General features: G+C 41.7%; 1 protein-coding gene across 2 annotated transcripts in view; it reads right to left on the reverse strand.

The window, feature by feature from the left end:
• Positions 1 to 1,261: 1,261 nt before the first annotated feature.
• The window catches only part of CENPF (centromere protein F), a 42,590-nt gene continuing 18,542 nt past the window's right edge, over positions 1,262 to 25,309 (reverse strand). The window contains exons 12-18 of one of the 2 annotated variants that reach the window (XM_084828801.1): positions 20,121 to 20,256; positions 15,893 to 19,011; positions 10,476 to 12,650; positions 8,191 to 8,353; positions 6,862 to 7,341; positions 4,748 to 4,935; positions 1,262 to 4,080 (exon numbers count right to left, since the gene is read on the reverse strand). In XM_084828801.1, the coding sequence (XP_084684927.1) occupies positions 3,883 to 4,080; positions 4,748 to 4,935; positions 6,862 to 7,341; positions 8,191 to 8,353; positions 10,476 to 12,650; positions 15,893 to 19,011; positions 20,121 to 20,256 (6,459 nt within the window). In that variant the 3' untranslated portion in view covers positions 1,262 to 3,882. Of the gene's footprint in view, positions 4,081 to 4,747; positions 4,936 to 6,749; positions 7,342 to 8,190; positions 8,354 to 10,475; positions 12,651 to 15,892; positions 19,012 to 20,120; positions 20,257 to 25,309 lie in introns of those variants that run through there. The other variant, XM_084828802.1, reaches the window with a different exon arrangement.

Genomic DNA, 25,309 nt, shown 5'->3' on the forward strand with positions numbered 1-25,309 from the left:
AAAAAGGAGTTAACTTTCCACAAATCTCCACAAAGGTAAAACAAAAAAAAAAAGAAAGAAAAAAGTTAAATATGTGCAAATCTCCCGGAAGGTGAAAATCTACAAAATAACCTCTACTCAAATTGTGAGCACAAATGTACTCATTAGCAGAGTAGGCTGCTCAGGATGCGCTGCAAAGGTCCATGGGATACATGCTGGGAGGACTAAGAGGAAAACAAGCCATGGCAAGCTGCAGAGTGCCTGATCATCTGTCAGGCATAACATGGGCTGGCGAGTGAACAACCAACCCACTGTTGCTTGTTCTCAGGGTGGCTTGTTGTGATGTGCGAACTGGCCGGTGGTCACTATTACACTGTACTCATTACATGCGGAGTGTTGTGGAGACATAAGACGCTTAGCAGAATATTCTATGGCATGCTCTCAACTTCTGCATATAAGGCTCCAAATCTATCTCTGGTTGTATTCTCTCTCTTTCTCTCTCATGCATACATACACTCAAAGTGCCATTAGATGAAGATGTGCATCAAGCCAGTTCAATGAAGCTCTGATGAGCACTGAAACAAAGATACAAATCCCCCATCACCTATGCGCACTTAAGCCTACTTCTGGAAGTGTATTTCCCTGGCTGGATTGGGGTGAAAATCTTTGTGCTTTCTTTACTATCAATTTACTATCAATTTACTACAGTAAATTGATTGACGGGTGGAAATCAAAGTAGACCACTCCATCACATCAAGCTTTACTATCAATTTACTATCAATTTACTACAGTAAATTGATTGACGGGTGGAAATCAAAGTAGACCACTCCATCACATCAAGCTTTACTATCAATTTACTATCAATTTACTATAGTAAATTGACGGGTGGAAATCAAAGTAGACCACTCCATTACATCAAGCTTTACTATCAATTTACTACAGTAAATTGATGGGTGGAAATCAAAGTAGACCACTCCATCACATCAAGCTTCTATCAACGGCATCAATCATACACATGTTTATGAAACAAAAAAAATAATGAAGGATTTTGGTTTAAGCCTTGAAGGAGGGAATGGGCATCAGGATTGATCCGATGGGCTCCTCCACCAGTTACTGTGGCCCTGGGCACAATGCCTGCTTCATTGCAGTGTATGGAACCACCTTCATTCAAGGAAAATTGGTCTACCAAATCTACAGACTTGAACAAGCAATGGAATTTTTGAGCTTAGTAAAAAATGTACCATAGAAGGACAGCAAACTAGGCTGTGTAGGCATGAGGTATAGAAAAATAGTAACTCATAGTAATTTAATAGTAATAGTAATTTAACAGGTAGTAAGGCATATCAAGGAGGGCAGTATGTAAGTCAGTGTACATTCTGTAGCATTATACAAAAATGTTTAGTATCTTATAATAGGATTATATACACAGCAGTTTTTATGTAGTACATTATTAGATTTCTTGTGGTTTATAAGTGTCTAAAATATCAGCTTCAGTAGCTGCATGTCTTTATGTGGGGCCAAATATATGTTAGCGATTTGTGACTCCATTATATCCAATCCAACTTAAATGTTTCCACCAAAGTGGATTTCACAAGTTTCTTTTTAATCTTTTTCTTTTTAATGTTTTTCCTCATCCAGTTTAAGCTCTTATCCTTCCTGAATTGGCCATCTTCCCCACTTCCCGTTATGGTAGCTGTTTATATAGCTGAAAACCTATTAAAACTCCATTAGACTGCTACATAAAACAAGTTATACATGAATATCGCCTTTAACCTTTCCACCTATTTTTTGCATTCTATACTTATTCCTACATCATGTTAACTTCCCAATGCCCTATCCAGTTTATTCCCATCTTCCTTCAAGTCCAGAGACCAAGCTGGACTCAACAACTGAAGCTTTTGCTGAATAGAATGGAATTGCACAATTTCTGTGACTTAAATACTAAGGCCACGATCCAACAAGCCCAAGAGTTTACACACAACCAGTGGGATTTGTTACCTTTTCTCCTTTTGGACATCTGATCCACATGCCATTTCATCACAAACTATGTTTGAAACTCCCCCAGTTCTAAAAGTACCTTGTCCAGCAGGGGTGTGCAGAACTATTTGACTGTACTATGGATCCTCACCTACATTGCTTTCAGAGGCACTGACACATTTAAAAATTTCAAGAACGGCCTGCTTGTACAGCCACTATTATATGAGGCACTGAAAGGCAAGTTTCAAAAAAGAAGGGGGAAAAAACCCACTTAGCAGGATTGTACAGGCAGCAAGCTATTTCTGTTCCCTGAAGTGAATCTGTATCCCTTAGGTACTTTGTAACCTTGATGAGAGCGTGAGTACCCTTGAGGCGATGTGTTCCAATTTGAAAATTACTGTTCCAAAGGTTTCTTATCTGGAATGATGTCAATCCAGACCTATTGCACACAGTTTCCTTGTTGCTTGCCTTTTCTTTCTTTTTTTCATTTTAAAATAACTATTCTCTAAGTGGACCTCTTAGCCAATAGCTTTGGTGGACTATCCGCAAGTAAGCAATGTTCATAAATCCCAATGGACAAAAGTAGAGGGAGTGAGGAATTATTGGACTTGAGCGGTGAACACATTTTGTTTTGTTTTTCAGTTAGAAAGAAAGCTTTAGACAAGGGTAGAACATACCTCTGGCTCTACTCTAATTGTTTCAACTTTGAAGGTTGCAGGGGGAGGGTCTGTATCTCCAGTCAGATTACAGAAAGAAAAAACGGTGACTGCATTTGCATGTAACACTAAACCATTTGCTCGTTTTACACACAAGCAGAAAGTTAGACACATGAGCATTCCCCTCTATTTCTCCCACACAGCCAGGAGAAGGACTAAACCAGAAGTCTGTTTCACTTTGCCTGATTCCTGGCTTGTTGTTATGTGCAAACCAGGAATCATGGTGTAAATTAAACTCTAGTTTGTAGTTGGCTTGTTTAGTCAACTACAAAACCTGTATTATTTAGCTGCCTTGTTTAACAAGCTAGTTTATTTTACACCATGACTCCTGGTTCGCACATAACAACAAGCCAGGAATTGGGCAAAGTGAAACTAGCTCCTAGTTTATTCCTCCTCCAGAGACTCCATTGACTTGCTTGGGCTCCTTTCTGTTCATGCACATAGCATTAAACCATGATTTAGTGTTAGGTCTGAACTCTCCCAAACTTTACAGGTGTGTCAAGACCCTAGCATCCCTAAAGATCTGTGAAAAGTGAAGAAAGGAATGGCAACTTCTACTAAGGGCAGCTGTCTAAATCCGCCCCCCCCCCCCCCGTCCCGAAATAAAATTATGTTGGACAGATATAGGAAACCAGAAGTATGGAGGCAAGATTTCTTGAGGAGAGACAGACCCAAACCCGTTCCCTTCTTCCAGACAAAGTAAACTAAAGTGAATTATACCTCCCATTCTTGGATAATTTTGAATTAGATGAGTAACTTGCCCCCCAGACTTGACACAACCTACAGTGGGATACTCTGTCTGAATTGTATATGGGGAGGAAGGGATTCACATCTGACTCAAAATGTGTGACTGAGGAAAGACAGTTGCAGGAATCTTGACAATAATTGTCCACAAAGCTAGGGAGCTACTTCAGGATTTTGCCCCTCTTGAATCCCCCCCACTCCCCGGAAATACATGCATACATGCACAAATTTGTGGCAACATGTGTTTTTATCATTGATTATACCATATAGATACACGCACCAGGAAGCTGGGATTGGTGGCAGGCTCGAAGACAGAGCAGTAAGCATACACCTCCCACATCAACTGTGTATGGTGTGACATGGCCCTGAAGGAAGTTCATGGATGGAATTTTTTCCCCTCAGGATTTCATGTCAGAACAATCCCTTGCCCACAGGATTTTATGTCTGAAATAATCGTAGTCTGGAGTTACTGAACATGGCAGGCTTCATCCAGCTCATTTTCTTCAGTACTTAGAGAAGGTCTGGTTTTAATTGCATCGAGGTACTCAGCAGATCTTCCAGAAAGTGCTTCTGTTGACTGATTACAGGCAGAAAGGGGAGATCTAGGAGTAAAGCCCAAGGGTGAACCAGTAGCTTGTATTTCTTGGAGCTGAGCATCCTTTATCTGGAAACATACACACACCGAAAACTGAAGTTATTTTAGCTATGCAAGAAAGATGTTGCTAATTCATCCCAACGAGGACTATTTTCACATTTCTGTGTGCAGGAGCAGAACACAGGGTAGTATCCAACAGTGTCCTGGCGCTAGCGTCAATGATGTGGCGCTAGCGTAAACCAATGCTAGCGCAACATAACCAACGCTTGATAGTCCCATGGGGGAAAAGCAGTGGTTTGCTGCTGAATGTCGGCGGCAAATTATCACTTTTCCCTGTGGGGTTAGCAGGCGGCAGTTACGTTGCCTAAGCATTGGGCCTGTGGATCCCACCCACCCCCTTCCCTGGGCGAATCTGTTGCCTCTTATAGATGGCTGGCTCAGCCCTGCTTAAAGTTTCCTTGCTGAGGAAAATTTGTTAACAAACCAACAAATAAATAGCTGTATGATGCTTTTTGATTGTTAGTGACAGGAGCTATCTGTCTGGAAGCACCTTTGATCACAAGGGGGGGGAACAAAAGACATCTCTTGCCTAGATTCACCATTCTGTAGTCTTTTTTTGTCATCATACTGATATGTTTGGATGATAAGGCACATAGAGCACTTGGACAGACAAACGCACAATATGAATTTCTTGGGCTCTGATACATTCAAACACATGTTTAATAATACCAGTTACCTTTTGTAGTTTGCTGCCCTCTGCTGTCGCTTTAAGGTTCTCAAACAAGGAATTGCTCTCAACTGAGTTATCAGTAAATGGTGGTGATCTCAAGCTTGGATCCACGAGACAGGGACTTGTCCTTGGAATTAAGAATGTTCTATGGGAAATGCAAGAACTGCTATTTCTTGGAAGCATATCAGAAAATCCTGAGGAGAAAAGTGTGTGGCAATCATCACTCATTTAATTATACCTTTATGAAAAACATTAACAGTAAAAAAAGGAAAGCATTAAACCAATGTCAAATAAGCATCTCACCTGTTCTGAGATGGGCACTGCAACACCTGAAGATTAGAATCATGGACTCATAGAGGTGGAAGGGGCCTACAAGACCATCAAGTCCAACCCCCTGCTCAATGCAGGAAGCCTGATTCCCAGGCGGTCTCCTATCCAAGTACTAACCAGGGCTGACCCTGCTTAGCTTCCGAAATCAGGCGCATCTAGTGCTAGTCGTGATTATGTGAGATTTTACAAAGATTTTCTTTCTTTGTGAATTAAATCCTTACAATTTGATTACATTGCAATTTCCGAATTACAGGTGAAGTGTTTGCTCAGTATCCTGGAGAGGCATGTCTACTTGATAAATAATTATTTCTGTCTGTGAGTTGGTCCCTGCTGCTTTTACACAGAATGTCAAATCTCCAGCGCTGAGCGATTATATGGAATAGAAGGATTCATCCTCCATGGAACTGAGCATGTGAACTTTTATTCCGGCGTCGTCCCATGGTATTCTTTGTGATTTCATCAGCAGTGAGTGGTTTGTGAGTTACTACTAGTATATTAGGTAATGTAAGATCCACAGGTTCATCCTTCAGCTTGCCAAATCTCCCCCCACCCCATACACACCTTACTGCTTGCCACTACATGATCTCACCTGTCATTCTATGGGAAAAGCAGAGGAGGGGGAAATATAAGGCCTGGTTTCTACATAAGTGTGACATGGTGTGGTTTGTAGAAATCTGAACCCATCCTTGCAAACAAACCACGGTTTGCTAACCAGCTACAAACCGCAAACAGAAGCCATGGTTGTTTATTGGCTTATGAAGTCTGTCTTGTTTAAACCATGGCTTGTCATGATGTCTGAACCTGGAACTGTGGCTTATCTCTGGCTTGTTTGCACTGCCCTGAAACAGGGGTGCCCAACAAATCTGAAGGTTGGCAAAATGGACTGGAGAGAAACAACACAGAAGTATGAAAACCAAGCCATGGTTTGTTTGCTCATCTGCAAGACAATTCATGACTAAAGAAACAAATCATGGTTAACATAAACCATGGCTTAGTGTTATGTGCGCACACAGCCAGTTTGTACGTTGAGAGAGAGAACAAATATGCATGTATAAAGCTGCATTATAAGGATTAGACCACCGACCCATCTAGCCCAGTATTGTCTACTCTGGGGCAGCTCTCCATAGCCTTTCCCAGCACTGTTACCCAAGAGATACTTTTAAGTATTGATCCCATGGATTGAACTTAGGTCCTTCCGTATGCAAGGGATATGTTCTACCACTGATCTATGGGCCCTCCCCCTGAGAGAGAGAGCGAGGGACTAGAGAGCAAGAGAATGAGCCTGCACTAGATATATCCCTCAGACCTTTTTTCTGCTTTCATCAAAGAAGTCTGATATCCCCGAAGTTTCTGCCTTGAAGGCTGCTAGGCTTTAAGTGCTACAAACTGTTTACCCAAAGTACTGTTTTTAAAAAGACATCTGTAATCATTCTGTTATATACACCTTTGGTGACCAGTGCCCACCGCTGCCATGGGAAGGGTCACAGCTCAGTGGCAGAGCACGTGCTTAGCATGCAAAGTTCCAGGTTCAATCCCTGGCATCTCCAGGTGGTGCTGGAAAATACCCCTGGCTGAACACCCAGAGACCCGGGGCCAGTCAGTGCTGACAATGCTGAGCTAGATGGACCAACGGCACCTACCTAAGGCAGCTTCCTATGTTCTTCCAGCAGTGTCAGTTCATTATTCATGAGATCCCAAACCCCATTCAAATATATTTATAATTATAAGCGTAAGAGAAATACCATCTGTTCTAAACAAAAACCAAGTTCAACACACAAAACATCGTTTACCTTTGCCCCCCACCTCTGGGGAGCCATCTGACTCATATTCTGTGTTGTCTTGGAGCACTGTTGGGCCATGCTGAAGAAATGTGGTTTTCTTTTCAGTTTTTTTAGCAATAGCCTCTAGTAAAGATCTTGTCTTCTTACCACTGCTTCTGTTTTCTTGGCAATTTTGTCTCTCCAAGGTAATCTTAGTAAGATCTTCAGATGGGGCGTTTTCCATAAGCAGCCTATCAGTAATTTTCGTTGGGCTTCCTGGACTCTGGAAAGGAGAAGTGGTGACACTTGACAACTGCTTGAGCCGAGTATTCAGTAGGGAGACTTGTGTTCTTAGCATCTCATTTTCCTCTTCTAATTTATGGTGATTAATTATCAAGCCACAGTACTTCTCCAGGTTCTGATCTGCCTCTGTGGTTTTCTCTTCAACTGCTTCCCTCAGTCCTTCCAGCTCCAACCTTATTTCCTCTGTAGCAACATCCCTGTGAAAACCTACACAAAGCATGAAGGGTCGTTACTAACCATTAAAGGCTTAGAAACAAAAACTTGACAATATTTTCAAGTGAACTAGTTGGGTTAAATATCTGAGAAAGTGCCCAAATAGAACATTAACATATTTGAACAGTCTGCTTTGGAGAACAGAAAATACTTTATGTATTCTTTTAGGTATGTACCTGCCCTATACCGTAAGAATTTCCTCAGAGTCCCTCCTCCGAGTTCCCCACTTGCCAGTATGGTGGATGAATCATCTGGGACAGGGTCTTCTTGGCAGTGGCACCAAGGTTGAGTAATTCCCCCCCAGGGAAAGTCTAGTCCATTTCCTCACTCCTGCTTTTTGGACAGTGTTCATTCAGTGACTGTTTGATGCTTTCCGATTGTGTTTTGGGTGACTACTTGCCTGGGTTTTGGCTGTTCTTTTACTGTTGACATGTTGTACTGTATGAGATGCTAAAATAGTTTTAATTTTGCATTTTTAAGCTACAATTTGCAGGTCGTTCTACTGGCTATTTGAACCAAAAGGCGGAGTAAAAAATATTTTAGTAAATAAATAACTACTCTCAATTTGCCAGACATTTCAAATGAAAAATGAGAGAGGGGCATCCTCTCAGCTGTTGTCAGAGGGTGAAAGAGCAAGTGGTGTGGCGAGGAAGGTCACCAAGAGGGATAAAAGGGGCTGTATAGATACAGGGGTTGGTGCTTAATATAACCCAAACAGAATTTCAGCATATCCTTCTTTTAGGGTTATAGCAAACAGCAATTATTTGTTTGGATTCTAATGGCAGCTGGAGCTATTAATAAAAGAGGGCTACTGTTTCCTTTTAAAATATATGTGCCACATACATGTATCTGCCAACTTTAGCTGAGTTTCCAGTTCATGAATCTGCTTCACCATTTGCTTTTTTTCCTGCTTTAGTTCTCTATAGGTATCCAACCACTGCTGAAACGTACGATGGAAAGAATCAGATTTCTCCTTGAGCTGCACTATTTGCTGAAGGTTCTCCACCTGCAAAATGATCATTAAAAAATTATGGCATTGTGGTGGACACTTCTCACGTAACCAAAACAGCTGCATTGGTTGCCTATTCACTTGTAGCCCAATGCAAATTGCTGGTACTTCCTTTTAAAGCCTTAAACACTTGGGATCAAAATACCTGAATGAGTGCCTCTTTCCATACCGGTCTGCCCACGTTTTATGATCTTCCATAGAGGCCCTGTGTGATGTCTGGCCCTCCTTTACCTAGGCTTTTCCCTATTAATCCTTCATGCCTAGGATAATAAGCCAAATCACTGCCAATTCAACTGTACCCACTGACTTAGCTAACCTATTACCCAGCCACAATTAACGCCAAGTGTGTCATACTTATCACTGTTACTGTTATTTCTAATTTGGGAACTGGGTGCTGGCTAACATGTGCTCATGTATGAAGTAGCGTAAACGAAGACCAACCTGGCACATAGATTTAACACAGGTAAATAGAATAAAAGTTTATTATTTACAAGATGTCATTAATTAGCCTAAGCCTGCCTCACTATCATTCTAAATCCTCCCACCACATACAAGATGGTGCTCTGTCCAACTTCCCACACTATCTCTCCCCAGAACTAACACTGACTGACAAAACAGAAAACCTCCTGAGACACCACTCACTCCCCCTGCCTAGGTAGAACTAAAACAGCCAATCACACACAAGCCCCATCCACCCCACAGTTAAGCCTTTCCTACCTGTACATGCATTTCCTGCAAAACTAAATGCCTTAATATTAATACAACAAAACAGATTAACACAACAAGCAGGTGATTTTGTCACACCCTACTAAAAGGGCCTTCTTTATCAGAAATGTGTTACGTAGTCACCAAGGAGAGGCTTTCTCAGTGGTGGCTCCCTGGCTTTGGGATGCCCTCCCTAAACAGGCACGCCTGTCGCCTAATTTACTATTTTTGGAACTAGGTTAAGAAGTTTTTATTTACCCAGGCATTTTAATTAGTGTAATCCCTCAGTCTGCTGTGCAATTTTCATCTGGTGTCATTTTAGAATCAGGATTATTAATGTTAGTGTTATTGCATTAGGTTTTAAATCATTTATGATCTATATTGTTGTACACCGCCCTGGAATCTGATTTGATGAAGGGCAGTATAGAAATGCTATAAATAAATAAATATCAAACAGGGCTGCTCATCACTTCCAGGTAAGACTACTTCTATCCTCATTTCACTTGCCATGCAGTTGGGCCAACCATACTATCGCCTATTAGGGCCTGTTAACTACAGTGTCTAATGAATTCCATTAAAAAAAAAGGGTTTCCATTGATATCCATGGTCTGCATGGGGCAGGGCCTAACCATTTCAGCCAGAGATCCAAAAGCAGATAGGGTCTGCTTTAGATTTTATCTTATGCATCTGCTTTCTACTCTGCACACTAAGCAGAAGCTATATAACAAGTGGCCCATATAAAGACCAGCCTTTCCCAACATAGCACCCTCCAGAAGTGTTGGACAACAATTCCCATCACCCCCAACAATGACAGCTGGGGGTGATGGGAATTGTCGACTGATGCATTTGGAGGGTGCCAGGTTGGGGAAGGCTGGATTAGGGAGACAATCCTATGCACACTTAGCCTACGTGCAAGCCCCACTGATCACAGTGGCAGATACTTCAGAGTAAATATGCTCAGGACTGTGCTGTGCATGTATCTTTTGCTACTTATGACAGCATAGTTTTATACTGATGCTGAAAACAATAGAAATATAATCTGAAACATCTCTTGGATGCCACCCTTCATGGAGAGGATTATCATTACTTTGAACCACATCTGCCATTGATCATGTAGCCTTTTTACTTCCCAGCAGTTAAAGTTCCCACATATTTATTCTAGCAATCACTAATTACCCTGGATGTAAAAAGCCAGATCAGCCTTTAATTTCATACGGAAGCTGTTAACCTACAGTGGGGATGGGGAAGTTGTGGCTCTCCAGATGTTTTGGCCTAGAACTGCTGTCATTCCTCACCTTTGCCTATGCTGGCTAGGGCTGACGGGAGTTGTAGGCCAAAACATCTGGAAGGCCACACTTTGCCCACCCCGACCTACAGGATATTCTACCCATGTTGTAAATGGGCTGTACATTACCTTTCCAAGGAAGGAATATTTTTCAGAGGTTATGGCTTCCAACTCCTCCTCAGGATGTTTAAAAGACAGCTGTAGATCCTCAAGGATAGCCTGCAAAGTTTCATTTTTTGGCAAGCGCTCAAGAAAGGAATCATTTTCATCCCATTTTTGCTCAAAGTCTTGGAATCCCTGGATGAGGGCTTCCATCAACCGCTTTATTTCAGAATTTTCATATTTTGCTTCCTTCAGGTAATGAACCACCTGTGTATTCTCATCTCTGAGTAAGGCTATTTCATTAATCAGGTCCCGTTCTTTTGCCTTGCAGTTTTCTTGCTCGCTGTGCAAAAGTTTCATTTCTTCAAAGGCCTGTTTCAACTGGGATTCCATCAATATCAGTGTGTTTTCATAATCACCTCTAATTTGCACCTTTTCTTTCTCCCTTTCTTCCAACTGTTTCACAAGTGTGGCATTACTGACTTCTAAATTGGATACTTGGTCTTGATTTTCTTTCAGCACTCTCCCGACACACTTTTTTTCTGCCTTTAAGGCATTCATTTCACATTCTAAACTCTGCAAACTCACATGCAGGTTTTCTATCTCAGCATTCACTGTTTCTGTCTCTGCTTTGGCCGTTTCTGTCTGAAGAATGGCATCTTCCAAATTCTCTTCTGACATTTGCAATTCTCTTTCGAGGTTCTCAATTTTGTCTACAAGAGAGTCGGCTTTCCGTTCACTTTCTTTCAGCTTTTCACCCAGGCGATGCCTGCTCTTTTCGTCAGATTCTATTTTTATTTTTAGCTTCTCAATGCCCCATCGCAGCTGATCCACTTCTTCCTGCGCAGAGTTCAGTCTGGCTGCGAGTTCACCTTTTTCTATTAGCGACCCTTCCAAAGACTTGGATATCTTGGCATTTTCCATTTCGGAGATACTTAACTTGCCTTGTAATGCTTCATATTCCCTAAGGCTCACTTCTTTTTCCTCACTCAGATACTCTATCTGGGTTTGTGCTGCTTCTTTTTCTAACACAAGATCCCTCACAACCTTATCCAAATTCTGTAACTGCAATGTAAGGCAGTCCTTTTCCGTTGATAACTGATCAGAATCAGCTTTCGCGGCCTGAAGCAATTTTGTCTGGGTTTCAGCTTCAGCTTCCAGTATCCTGATAAATTCAGCAGAATCCACTTGACCCGACTCAAGCTCTTTGATCATCTCCTGCATTTTTTGGCACATTTGATCCAGTTCTTCTTTATCCTTTGACAAAGCACTGAGTTCTTGACTAAACTGGTTTCTCTCAGCTGCAATTATACAAAGCTGATCTTGAAGACCAAAAATGGTTTTCAGTTTATTTTCTATTTCTTTTTCTAACTGCTCATTCTTTGACTGAAGCTCTTCAGTGTCAGCCTCCATGGACAGGGCATGGTTCTCAACATTTGCTTTCTCAGATTTTATCCTCCTCACTTCATTTTCTGCTTCCAGAAGCTTCTCAACCCAGTCTGCCTTGTTCATTTCTAAATCTTCGAGAGCATCTGTTGTATCAGACAGTCTCATCTTGTACACTTCCAGATCAGATTTTACCTTGTTAAGTTCTATCCCAAGAGTCATAAGGTTATAGGATAATTGCTGGTTATCAAAAGTAACAGATTTAAGTGCCTCCCTTAAGTCTTCCTTGTCTTGTTCAAGAACAATGATTCTTTTGTCTAACTCTGCACAAGCAGTGCTCTTTTCAGCCAACTCTTTGCCCTTTGAATCCAAATTTGAGTTTAAGTACTGGACTTCCATTAGCAGAGTAACAATTCTTTCATCGCTGTCCTCCACGTCATGGAAAGGCTTAGAGTTTTTACTATAAGCCTGGTTTATTTGTAGCTGAAGCATTTTAGTAGTGCTGTGGTTTTCCAAGAAATTCACAGGCATTGTACTGGTGTTATTATTTGGAGGAAATGATAATTCATCAGGACAGTTTGGAGAACTTATGGGTTCATCTGTTACATGTTTGGATTCTGTATCTAAATCCGGGAGGCATTTTCCTGTAGATTTTATACTAACTTTTGCTTCACAAGCAGATCTTTGGTCTTCTGTTCCATAAGTCTTTACAGTCATTTTATGATCCACAGCAAGTACCATGCTTTCATTAGTCAAAGCAGATACTTCCAGATGGCATGCGGGATCATTTGATTGCTCAGACAGGATCTGCACTTGCTAAAATAAACAAAAAGGCATCATTTTTATAAATTTAAAGCTAGTTAGTAAGTGTATTATTATGATTATGATTATTATATCCCGCCTTTTTCCCAATACTGGGACTCAAGGCGGCTTTTCAACATTAAAACTTGTACAGTTAAAACCTACAAATAGAAATAGTAATATACAGAAGTTAAAAATATCATTAAATCACCGATAATATTAAAATTGTATGAAATATCAAAATGTTAAAAGACAACAAGAAACATGACCATTATTATTTATTTATATAGTGCCATCAGTGTACAGTGGTAGAAACTATTGAAACTTACACACTAGGTAACTTGTAACTGGACAATTTAATATTAGCGGAGCCTATCTAAAGCTTGGGATATGATAAGGGCTCCTTGGAGGGCTCTCAGTCTAATCCAGTAGCCAAGTCCAGACACAGACAAAGGGATTCTTTTCAAAGCTTTATTCTTCTTTTACAACTTAACAGCTCTACAGGTAGCAACTAGATCTGAGCAGCAGCATCCCTATGCCCTAAGTTAGAACAGTTGGTCCCTGTTTGAAAAGTAATTACTGGCAGACCCCTGAATATAAGGACTAGGGAGAATCCCTCCCCTTTTCCCTTGGATCCTCTGGGTGCAACCGTTCTTTGAGCGCCAACCGGGCGCTACGCCTCCTTTCCGCGCTCTCCATTTGGCGCCGCTCTCTGCGTCTGCGCCGCGCATCCAGCCAGTCCGCTATCGGTGCTGGGTCACTCCCTGGATTGCTTTCTAATCTAGGAATGTGGGTGGGAGGAAACTCTGTCAGCTGCGGGCCCTGGGAAAAAGGGGCACGCTCCTCTCCCAGGAGCGACTGCTCTTCCTCCGAATCAGAACTACTCTGGGATTGTATGGGCTCAGTGTCCACCCTGACAGGATACTGGTGAATGCACCAGCTTAGCCTTCCCCAACTTGGTACCCCCCAGATGTGTTGGACTGCACTTCCCATAATTCCCAGCCAGCATAGAGGAAAGCTGCACTAGTTATTTAGGAAGCAGAAGCAATGCTGTTATTATTTTTGACTTCTCTAGTCCAACAGATCAGTGACTGCCTATAAGCCCTGTAGTTGTTGGATCACCTCCTCCTGTATCAATCTGCCCATTCAACGAGATCATCATCTGAGGTTTTTCTGAGGGCGTCTCCCAACAGAAGTGTGGTGGGTAGCAACCAGAGACATAACCTTTTCTGTGGTGATTGCTCATTCATCTCTGGAATGCCCTCTCCAAAGAGGCCTGGTGCCCACACTGTCAGAATTTAGGGCTTTTTTTCTGTTGAGGGCTGCATTTGGGCGGGAGGGGGTGTAATCTGCTGAGGGATGCACTTTTCTCTCTCTCTTCTGACTTCCCTCTCTGCCCAGCAGGCTTCTGGGAAAGGGACAGATTGCTCTTGCCCGCAGTCTGAACTGACTGCTTACAGAGGGATTTTGAAATTAGGCCAAAGTTCACATATGACCTTAGGTTTGCCCACTTCTGATTTAGGACATCAGGCAAGAACGTTTCTATTTGCTGTAGGCTTTTCAGAAAAGTTAAGATCTTTTGAGCTTTTAAACTTAAGCAGTCTGTGATGCTTTACTATCTTATCTACATGGACTCATTGCTATTTTAGGTTTTGCATGCTTTTGTCACTTTAATTATATTTTATTGAATTTTGCTAGCCACCCTCGGAAGACGGTCTTGTTGAAGGAGCAGGATGTAAGTTGCATAAATAAATAAATAAAACTGGTAAACTCGGGAGAAAAATAATCTCAAGGAAGATATCAATGATTTGAACCATTTAGGGTGCAATCCTACCGGGATGCCTGCCAGCCTCCGAACTTGGAGGCTGATGGACATCCAGTGCAGAGCAGCAGGTGTGGTGGAGGCAGTCTTTGTCGCCACACTCCTCCCACTCTGCATTTTAGCTAGATGGGTGGTTCTTTCCATGCCAACTGCAAGCATGAGTACAGACAGTGCGCTTCTCTCCACGCTGGCTGCAAGGGGAGCGGTCAGGAGTTCGGACCCCTGGGTCTGAAGTGGGAGCGCTGTCTCTGATCTAGGATCCAGGAATCTGAACTATCCTATGGCGCCCCAGATGCTGCCTAGGGGCCATAGGATTGCTCTCCCTACCAATGACCTCTGTCTAATAAAACAGGTACCAAAGTATCATGCTCCAGGAGATTAAGAATACACTTCATATTCTAATGTGGTCTGTCCCATTGACTGTCTAGAAATATGGGGGGGGGGTTGAAGGGGGTACTGTGGATGCTGAAGTTCTTGCTCACAAAAGTTTCTAGTTCATCATTTATTTATTTATTGCATTTATATCCCGCCTTTTTTCCTCTTGCAAGGAACCCAAGGCGGCTTATATTATCCTCCTCTCCATTTTATCCTCACAACAACAACCCTGTGAGGTAGGTTGGGCTGAGAGTCTGTGACTGGCCCAAATTCACCCAGTGTGCTTCCATGGCCAAGTGGGGACTAGAACCCGGATCTCCTGGCTCCCAGTCCGTCACTCTCACCACTACACTACACTGGCTCTTTTGTATATGTCTCCCACTTTAACAGTTATATAAGCTGTTCTTCACACAAACAGGCGTAATTCCATAATGCATGAATTGGTCCTCTGTGATTGTCCATAGACAGCTCTTAAAAATAGCTGTTGGTAGATTTAATACATGGAAGAACTTAGATCTTAAATACTAATATTTAGTAATTCTGGCATGTTCAACAGAAAAGTGACAAGATTGCTCTTTTGCTGTCACAAATGGGTCTGTGTGTATCTGATCACACGATATATATATTTTTGGCTGGAGCTAGAGAAGAACTGAATTTAATTGGCAATAATGGCCGTAACCTCAGACTTTAAATATGAATGTCAATGAGTAGCAGTTCATTTAGAATTCAGATAGGAAAACAAATCTGTACTATTTCTGATCGTAAGATATACAAGAATTAAATGTTGTTAAAATAGTTTCAAACTGGGCTATGAAGTAAATACCCTTTAAAGCCATCTGACCCCAATCCAAAGGGCCACGCAGTGAGCTTTGTGCATGTGGTAGAGGGGTGGTCTGAGGCCTCCTTCTCCACCAGCAGCCTTCTCTGCCACCACACAAACTGACCTCCTACTCCCCAAGAGCAAGAGAGAGACCCAGGTTACATGGGCAATCCCCTGAGCTCACCTGAAAGGGATTCTTTTAATCATACATCTGTATGTTAAGAACTTAGACACACTTACGGGTTCAGTGTCAACACAAAGCAGTCGCTGAGAATTTAAACCACGCCGCCGTAGTTGGAGCTGTGGTTCTTCTTCTTCTTCCTGAGGTAACAATTCAGGTTTCTTCTCAGCTGGCAAATCAGACGCCACCTGCAGGATAACATGACGAAGTTTTTGCTGCCACTGTTCGTTTTCAGATATATTTTGCTTTCGGAGGCCATCTACTTCTTTCCTTGCAGAAAGGAGCAGCTCTTGAATCTTTTGTATCTCCTCATCTTCCACATTTTTATGACACCTAAAGGATTCTTCAATCATCCTGAAGGACTTTTCATAGGTTTGGCATAACAGGTGTTCAACCGTATTTTTCAGATTATGTTTTTTCGGTATGACATGCCCCGGCTTGATGGGAAAGACCCATGCATTGTTGTTGTACAGCTCCACAAGAGAATGGTGATGTTTGTCAGGTGTATCTTCTAGATCAGCTTGTCTGTCACTGTTTGGCCCACCTATTTCATTTGATGGTTTGTACTGATAACTGTCAAATTCAGACTCTATAGCAACCAATTTTCTACAAGAGGTTTCACTGAAACATGGAAACTCCATGCAGAACTTTCCATCTGACTGAAACTTTTTATGCACTGAAGTCATCTGCATTGTGAATGAAGCAGTATCAACTTGGTTGAGGCTTGTTGACAGTGCAGTATTTTCTTCTTTAACCATTTCAATATAGCACTGTAGCTCTGATATTTTGGAGATTATACTCAAGGCCTGCCCCTGCAAGATGTTATATTCATTTTTCAAAGAAAAGGTTTTCCCCTTGATTCTGTCAAAGTGTGTTTTAATTTGTCTGTTGGATAGTTTCAAATCTTCATAGTCAAGTCCATCACAACATTCCACAGCTATTAAGGACATTGGATCAATATCAGATTGTGTTTCCATTTTACACTGATCTGTTAATTCAACCAAAAAAGCAGCTTTCTTTTCTTTTTTCTCATTAATTTTGTCCATGAGTTCTTCTGCCATAGTATCTGTACTTGTGATGCATTCCAATTGTGAGAGTTTCAGCTGCGATGCTAATGTTGACTTTTCTATCTGCAGGTGTTCACACATTTTCTCCAACTCATTTAGTTTGCTCATTGTCATGTGTAGAGAAGATACTAATTGGACATAATCATTTTGGCTGGGCACCAGATCATGAAGAACTGACGAACACTTAGCATCTATTTGTTGGTTAAATTTTTCCTTAGGAACAGGACTGAAAGATGCTGGTGACTGGTCGTTTCCATCCTTTCTTGAAATATTTGAAGTTGGATTTTCCAGTTCTGTAAGAGCTTGCAACTCATGGTTCAGTCTCTCTTTTTCGATTTCACTTTCTTCCATTTTTATTTCCATAGTTCTCAAAACAGTCTCCAGCTGTTTCACTTGATCAGCATAGTTTTCTACAGAAACTTCTTTATCTTCAAGATCCATCTGAAGCAGATCAAGCTTAACTCGATACTTATTCAGCTCATCCTCCTTTTCTTCCACAGATACTCTCAGGTATTCCAGCAAAGATCTGTCCAAAGTAAAGTCACCTGTTCTTTGCTCATTCCTTATTTGCAGCTCCTTGATCAGTTGCTCATTCTCTTGCAGCAAGATGTCATGATGCTGCATGTTATTTTGTGCTTCCCTCTCCTGTCTTAAAACCTCAGCGTCTTCAGGTACTGGCTGAATGTTTCCAAGTTGCCAAAGCAAAATGTTATTTTTTTCCTCCAACGACATGAGCTTACACTGCAGTTCCTCATGTTCGTACAGCAGTTGTTTTTCTCGGGTTTCAAATTCGTTTCTCTCCACTTCAAAATGGCAAGCTTGCTCCCTTAAAGCACGTTCTAAGTGCTCATTCTTGGCTTCTAGTGACGTACAATTCTTTTCCAATCCTTCAGCTTTGGACACTAACAAGCTCTTCTCTCTGTGCCTTTCTAACAGCTCCGAGAAGCTTCCCTCCCTTTCCTTCAAACTATCGGAAAGATGTAGGTTTCTTTGCATTAAGTCTAGATTTTTTTGTTCTAACGTACTAAGGCTGGAGCTGCCATCATTAAGTCCTTCAATTTCTTTTTCATTTAAGGATATTGCTGTAGACAAATCTGGCTCCTTTTGGCTTATTGTTTGAGACATAACTTTTAGCTGCTTCACTGAGTCCTCAAGTGATGTGTTATTGATTTTTAAATCTTGAATCTCTGCTTGTTGCCTACCCAGTTCTTTGATCAACGCTTGTAACTTCTTGTCTTTCTCCTCAAGAGCAGCTAACGCTTTAGCAAGCAAGTCCTGTTTTCCAGAAACCGATGCTTGTAACTTACTAATGTGCTGTTCTGTCTCACATGTAAAGTCTTTCTGCCTTTGCTCTGCTTCAGCTAGTTTTCTTTCCATTTCATCTCTGGCTTGAGCCAACTCTTCACATTGTTTCTGAAAGCATGCATTTAGCTGCACTTGGGAAGTTAAGGATGTCTCAAGGGTGGCAATACATTTTTCCTTGTCTAACACTTCATTTGCTGCTGATAGTAGTTTTTTCTGTAGGACATCCACCTGCTTGGTGAACTCGGATAATTTCAGTGAATTGTTCTCTCTCTCTTTCCTATGTTTTTCCTCAGACATTGCATTTTTTTGCTGAAGGTCAACACAGGCCCTTTTTTGTTCCTCTAGCTCTGTTGTTTTGTCTTCCACCATACATTTGAGATTTTTGATCTCCACACTAAGGTTTTCATTTTCACCTTCAACAGCTCTTGTTCTCTTGTGACTTTTAAGCTTTTCAATCATCAAAGCACTTTCCAAGCTGCAAATTTTGCTCATCAACCCTTCTTTTTCTAAACCAAGCTGGTTCAAGAGTTGTTCATTTTCTTTCTTCCATTGGGAAAGGATCTCAATCTCTTTTTTAAGTATTTCACATTCTGCAAGAACTTTCTGCAAAGTCTCCAGATCCTCCAGTTTTATACTGAGCTCTTTGATGATACTTTCTTTGTGCTTCAGAAGCTGTTGGAGAGAATCTCGTTGATTTTCCATGTCAGAAACAGCAAGTTTCATTTTCTCTAAAGTGAGAGGATTATCTTGTTTTTTCAGTTTCTCTTCAAGTTGTTTTAACTCTATTTCTAGAGCGTACTTTTTGTCTAGAAGTAGGGTGATTAAAAGAAGAAAAACTATAAACATATTTAATGTATGGAAATTTTTAAAAACCCTTCATTGGCAGTCATATAGAATCATATTCTGGCCAGTGTATTGGCCATCTATCTACACATGGAATAAAAAATTATCACCTTACTATCTCAAGGTACTCTTCAGTATCTCATTTATTTGTTGCAGACATAACCATGATTTGGAATATGAAGAACATGCTCTGTGCTCCAGTGCTTCCTCCTCCCCTCACATACCCAGTTTTGGTACATTAGTTCCTGGTTTGATTAAACCACAGTTTGCCATTTTATCTGAAACTGGCAAAGTAGGGTTTGCATAAACCTTCCAGGCCAGGATTGTAAACCATAGTTTGAGCCTGCTTTGCAATCCTGGTTTGGAGGGCTTGCACAAACCAAAGTTCGGATGAAAATGGGAAATTTGTGACATATGAACTCAGTCGCTGAATTTGAATTTGGAGCCATAAAATTAAGTAGATTTGGAGGGAATCAAAACAGCTTATGAAATAAGTAGAGTTTCTGGTTTTAATATTACTAGCCACTTTCTTCTGACATATAATGTAACAGCAGCTAGGCATAGGCCCCATTCTAATCTTTTCTTTTAAAAATATGTAGATATATTAGTAATGGTACAAATGCTATGTTTAGACAGAAATCCTGCGACTCGATGCGAGAAATTTTGACCACATCTGCTCATTTCATCAAGACGGGTTTTAAGGTTTCGCCCTGGATCAGAGTTTTTGAAGTTGTACAAATATAACTTTACAGTCATGTGACTGATTTCCCCTTCTCCTCAGTTATTTATCAGTTGTACTAATTTATTTTAAACATTTTCTCCCAATTGTGCCCTCTCGGCTTCCTGTAATTGGTGAGTTGATGAGGTTTACACAGACACATCCTGGTCTAATCCATCCTCCTGAACGCTGCAGAACATAATACAAATGTTATTCATTTTTATCAAAATGTCTGTGCTGAACAGCATGCAATATGCAAATCAAACTAGATTTTCACCAGTATGTGCTATACACAGGGTTCTGATACTGAAGTAAGCTTTGAAGTGGTAATTAAGCAAGACAAGAGTGACTCACTTTTCATGTCTTCTGCAAAATTCTGACTCTGCTGCAGAAATTGTTTGGCTATACAGAGTTCTTCTTTTAATTGGCAAATTTCTTGCACTTGTTGAGCAGACTGGCAGCTGAGGAGGTTGTTTTTCTGCTTTACTTCCTACGACAGCAAGAGTTTAACAATGGACAGTTAAAAGATATTCATTCAGTCTATCAATCACTTTATAGACCACCTGACTATATCTAACGATACATCTCAAAGCCGTTTACAACATAAAATTTTAAAACACAAAATGTCCAGTTAAAACAGAATACAAAACATCTCAGCTAAAAACATTTTATAAAAATCCATTTTCAATTAAAACATCAGAGAATTGCAGAAGGCACTTTAATGTTCTTTAATACGGCTGCAGAAGGCGCTTTAATGTTCTTGGACCAGTTCAGATATACATTCCCAGCTTGCTAAACCATAGTTTAGCAAGCTGGGAACTAGTGACAGGCCGCCTCACCTTGCCCCTTCCTCAGTGCACCAATCCTGGTTACAAACAGGTAACTCTGGTTTAATGTCGGTTTATTAACTGCATTTAAAATCCAGGTCAATAAACTGTCATTAAAACCACAGTTCTCCATTTCAGATGTAACGGAAATTGTAGTCTAAGTTAGGCAGAATCTGTGGGCTGAAGAAGAGAGGAGATGAGTGAGTGGGCAGGCCTGACACTCATTCCTGGTTTGCCAAGCTCAGCGTCCATGTGAAGCAGTCCCATATTCTTTTAAACCCAGTTCTCATGTCATGGCCTCAGTTCCTGGATTGTTTAACTGAGGAATTGTGGGGATGAGTGGAATGCATGAACTGTGCACTCGTCATTTCTGCTTTTAATCAACAATCCAGGAACCACGAGCACTTGTAGGGTTAACTCTGGGTTGTTTATGGGTTAAGAGCTTCTGGATTCGCATGCCATGAAACAACCCAGTTCTTGGGTTAATTAAAAGCAGAAACTACGAGCACGCGGCTCACACAGTCCACTCAACCTCACAATTCTTGGGGGAAACAACCCAGGAATTGCAGCCTTGGCATGCAAACCAGCTCTTAACGAAGTCACTGAGTGTTTGCAGGGAACGTTTTGATTGCAAAGAGAGAGCTTGGTAAAGAATAAAAACAAAAAAATCTGTTAAGAAGGTGTTAGAGCAGCCTTCCCTGATTTGCTACATTTGTAGATATGTTGACTACAACTCGCATCATCCCCAGTATGCCAGGCAAGGACCACTTTGGCTTGGGATGATGAGAATTGTAGTGAACACATCTCGAAGGCACCAGGTTAGGAAAGACTGTGTTAGAGGCTCCAGGGCAAGTCTCGCCTTCTGCTCAAAAGTGTTATCAGGGACGATTGTGCAAAGAGAAAGTAAAAGGATGACACTTAGACCACATTCTATTTATTTTTGAGATTTATATCCTATCATCCAAACGTAAAACTGCCTTGTAGGCAGTTTAACGTTAACATTATCTAACCTGCTACAGCTTTTCAGCCAGGCCCATATACTCCCAATACAGTGACGCAACTCATGAGCCCATCATCTTGCTGAAAGCCTTACCAGGATATATATGATCCAGAAATTGGACTGCATACATTTGGTCTATAAGATAAGAGTATTAAAAACACAGACATAACTTCTAACTACAATAGTTACTTAAAACACACCAATTGTAAATGCAAAACTCAGATGTATGAAGGAAGTTATTATGTTATTAGCCTTGAGAAGAGAAGACTGAGGGGAGATATGATAGCGCTCTTCAAGTACTTGAAAGATTGTCACAGAGAGGAAGGCCAGGATCTCTTCTCGATCATCCCAGAGTGCAGGACACGGAATAATGGGCTCAAGTGACAGGAAGCCAGATTCCGGCTGAACATCAGGAAAAACTTCCTGACTGTTAGAGAAATACGACAATGGAACCAATGACCTAGGGAGGTGGTGGGCTCTCCCACACTGGAGGCATTCAAGACGAGCCTGGACAGCCACCTGTCAGGGATGCTCTGACTTGGATTCCTGCATTGAGCCTGGGGTTGGACTTGATGGCCTTGTAGGCCCCTTCCAACCCTACTATTCTATGATTCTATGTTACAGTGTCAAAAACCAAATGTTGGCCTTCAATGTATTAAAAAAAAGAATAGCCGGGAGTATTCTGAAGCTTGTTTATTATAATTTAAAAGTATATAGCTCTTAATGTGGCTTGCAAAAAACCCAAAACAGACATGATAATATAATAATAATTGTACAACTGTACTGTACAATTGTATAGTTTTACAAAAACTTCAAGTTGTTGGTTCACTAAGATTTAGGAATTCTTCCTACATTACTTTTCCCACTTTCCCCTACAAGTATCAAGTAGGAAGAAAGGTGGTAGAAGAAGTGCCAACCACGGCAACTAGGCGTTCTGCGCAGCTTGGCGTAATTAAGGAGGCAATCTTATGGAATTGCAGCCTGCTCGATGGAAGCCTCCAAGCTTGAAGGCTTCCAAAAATCCTATGTCCTGCCAGGCTGTAGCCAGCAGGGTGGGAGCAGGACAGAAGGAAGTTCGACTCCCGTTCCTCCAAAAATTAAAAACAACAACACCTCAGCTAGATGGAACCCTGAGCCTGTCTAGCTTACTTACTGCTGGGGACACAGGACAGAGAGGCCGTAGGATACTTTGGATCCTGACCTCTTCTCTCCCCACCCACTGTCCCGCCCCCTTTTTACGCTTCCCGAAGCCGTCTAAGGTTGCATTTTTGCAACTTCAAAAGCAGGTGCTGCGGTTCTTTCCACGGAGGCTATGAGAGAGTGAGATGGATCTCAGAGTCCCCTCCAGAGGTTGTACGAGTGTCTACGGCCTCAGGAGAGGCACTCCAAAATATCCTATGGTCTGTGAGATGCTCTCCCAGGGACCATAGGATTGCTCTCTAAGCTGTGCTAGGTAAAAACCTTCTGTGGAATATACACCGTACCTGAGATCACTTTCTCATTTCCTAAAAAGAAGCCATATTCCATGCTATCCCAGTTCCACCACACTTTTAAAATAAATGCAAAAAGCCTTCTATTCAAGTGCGAGCAAATCAGTAGACAACTGCCCTATAATTTCTTATAGACCAGGAGGATGTCAGCAGGATATTATCATGCTGGCAACCTACAGCTGACAGGCAGTGCATTGCAGGACAGCTGCCAAGCAGCATATGCTAAGCAAAGAAACCTCTAGCCGGTTATAAATTATGCCTGGGCAAGGTTTTTGCAGGGCAGAAGTATTAGAGAACCGCAACCCACGCATGGCCTCTTTGGAGCTTAATGGAGGAGAGAGAGAAAAAACTGAGACAGCAGCCAAAGGTCTCTGAGCAAAACCAGTTTCTGTAACAAGGTTAGAACTCAAGAAGGTTTGGGGCCCAGGTCTTTTGCACAGATAGCAGGTATCTTGGGGATAGATAAATCAAACACCGGATGTCCTCCTTCATAGTAGATGCTGAAAGTATGACAGTCTTGCATCTAATTTTTTTTAACCAGCAGGAAGTGTGAAACAGTTCAGGACACTCCGCACTTTCTTTTTAACAACTGCCCCGCTCGCCATAATTCTGTCCCTCTTGGGATGAAAAAAAAAAGAGCCATTCCTAAAGAAAATGTCACGGACATACAAACACCACCCACTCCTGAGCCACTAAGATAACAGATGGTATTGGCAGGGCTTTGTTGGTCTCAAGCCCTCAATTATCCATCTAGTTACTACTAGCAGATGGGCACCAGCGCACCAAAGCCAAATTTAAGAGAAGGGACAACCGGGATGAGAAGCATAAGCTGGAAATTTGCTGGCAAAGCGGGCTTGTATTTCCAGCTATTTAAGCAAATCAGCCCAAGAGCAAGATTAAACTTAGTGTTGCTTTTGTTCATCTGTCTTTTTTTCCCTTGCAGCCTCCACAAGTAAAGAGAAAGAGCAAGACAGAGAGAGAGAGAGAGAGAGAGAGAGGGAGAAGGAGAGTGGGGAGAAGAAGGGGGGGCAAACTTGTGTGCCAATATTCCGTACAAGTGCCCACATTTTTAAAACACAAGGTTCTCTGGCATGTTTTTGATGTGTGACATATAATGAGCATCCTGCAGTTAAAGACTTCTTAACATAGTTTGAAGCACAAGCATAAGGGCCAGTAGCTGATGATTTAAAAAGCGCTACTGCGATATGATAAAGGTCAAGTGGTTTAAGAAGACAGAGTGCATAATGGGGTTTGCAGCCTCCATGATTATCATTGTTGTCGTTCAGTCGTGTATGACTCTTCGTGACCCCATGGACCACAGCACGCCAGGCCATCCTGTCCTCCGCTCTCTCCCGGAGCGTAATCCCGAATCATTATCATTAGAGGCCTCCAGTATCAAAGTTGGACCAATAAGCTCACAGGACTCTCACAGAAGCCAAGGGCTGTATGCTAAGAAGCAACAAGGTGTTCCTCTTTCCCCAGACCTCCTCATTTCTCCTAGTAATGCCACCAGCAGCCCTACCGTTCTTTGGGACAACTGATGCGAATAAATAGCTCTAGAGTATAGACAACTTGTGGCCCTCCAGATGTTTTGGCCTACAAATCCCATGGTTTTTCACCATTGGCTATGCTGGTCAGGGCTGATGGGAGTTGTAGGCAAAACACACAAACAAAAAACCTCTGGAGGGCCACAAGTTTCCCACCCCTGGTTTAGACCATACCATTTGCTGGAGCAAGTTATTCAAGGTGTGGCCCATCAATCCACTGCACTGCAGTGATATCCCCCCCCCCCCATCTCCAGCATCAGAGTAAGCAGCTGAAATCTAGTAAACCTTCACATATCAAGGAATGAGGACTCTGCATGTGGCCCAGAGGCTCTGCAAGAACAACCAAGTCTGCTGCACCTCGTTGGAGGCAGAGCAGTCACAACAATTTACAGGTGGGCCTGTTGTTTCTTTTGTTTCTTATCAATGTTACAAAAAAAAGTAACTCCACACACACACACACACACCACTAACAGGTAAAACATTATCATTTTGTGCATTCTCAGACATAAAAAATATCCATGCTAATATATTCAATAACCATCTCCAACATACAGTCAGGGCCAGAAATATTGGAACAAGGATAACTGTTTTGGCAGTTGGCCTCTGTACACCACCACATTGAAGTTGAAAGGAAACACACCCAAATGGGAGCAAAGTCAGGACTGTCAGCTATAATTCA

This window comes from Heloderma suspectum, chromosome 1, assembly GCF_057233095.1.
Source record: "Heloderma suspectum isolate Gila_16-S chromosome 1, 16-S_ref, whole genome shotgun sequence".
NCBI lineage: Eukaryota > Metazoa > Chordata > Lepidosauria > Squamata > Helodermatidae > Heloderma > Heloderma suspectum.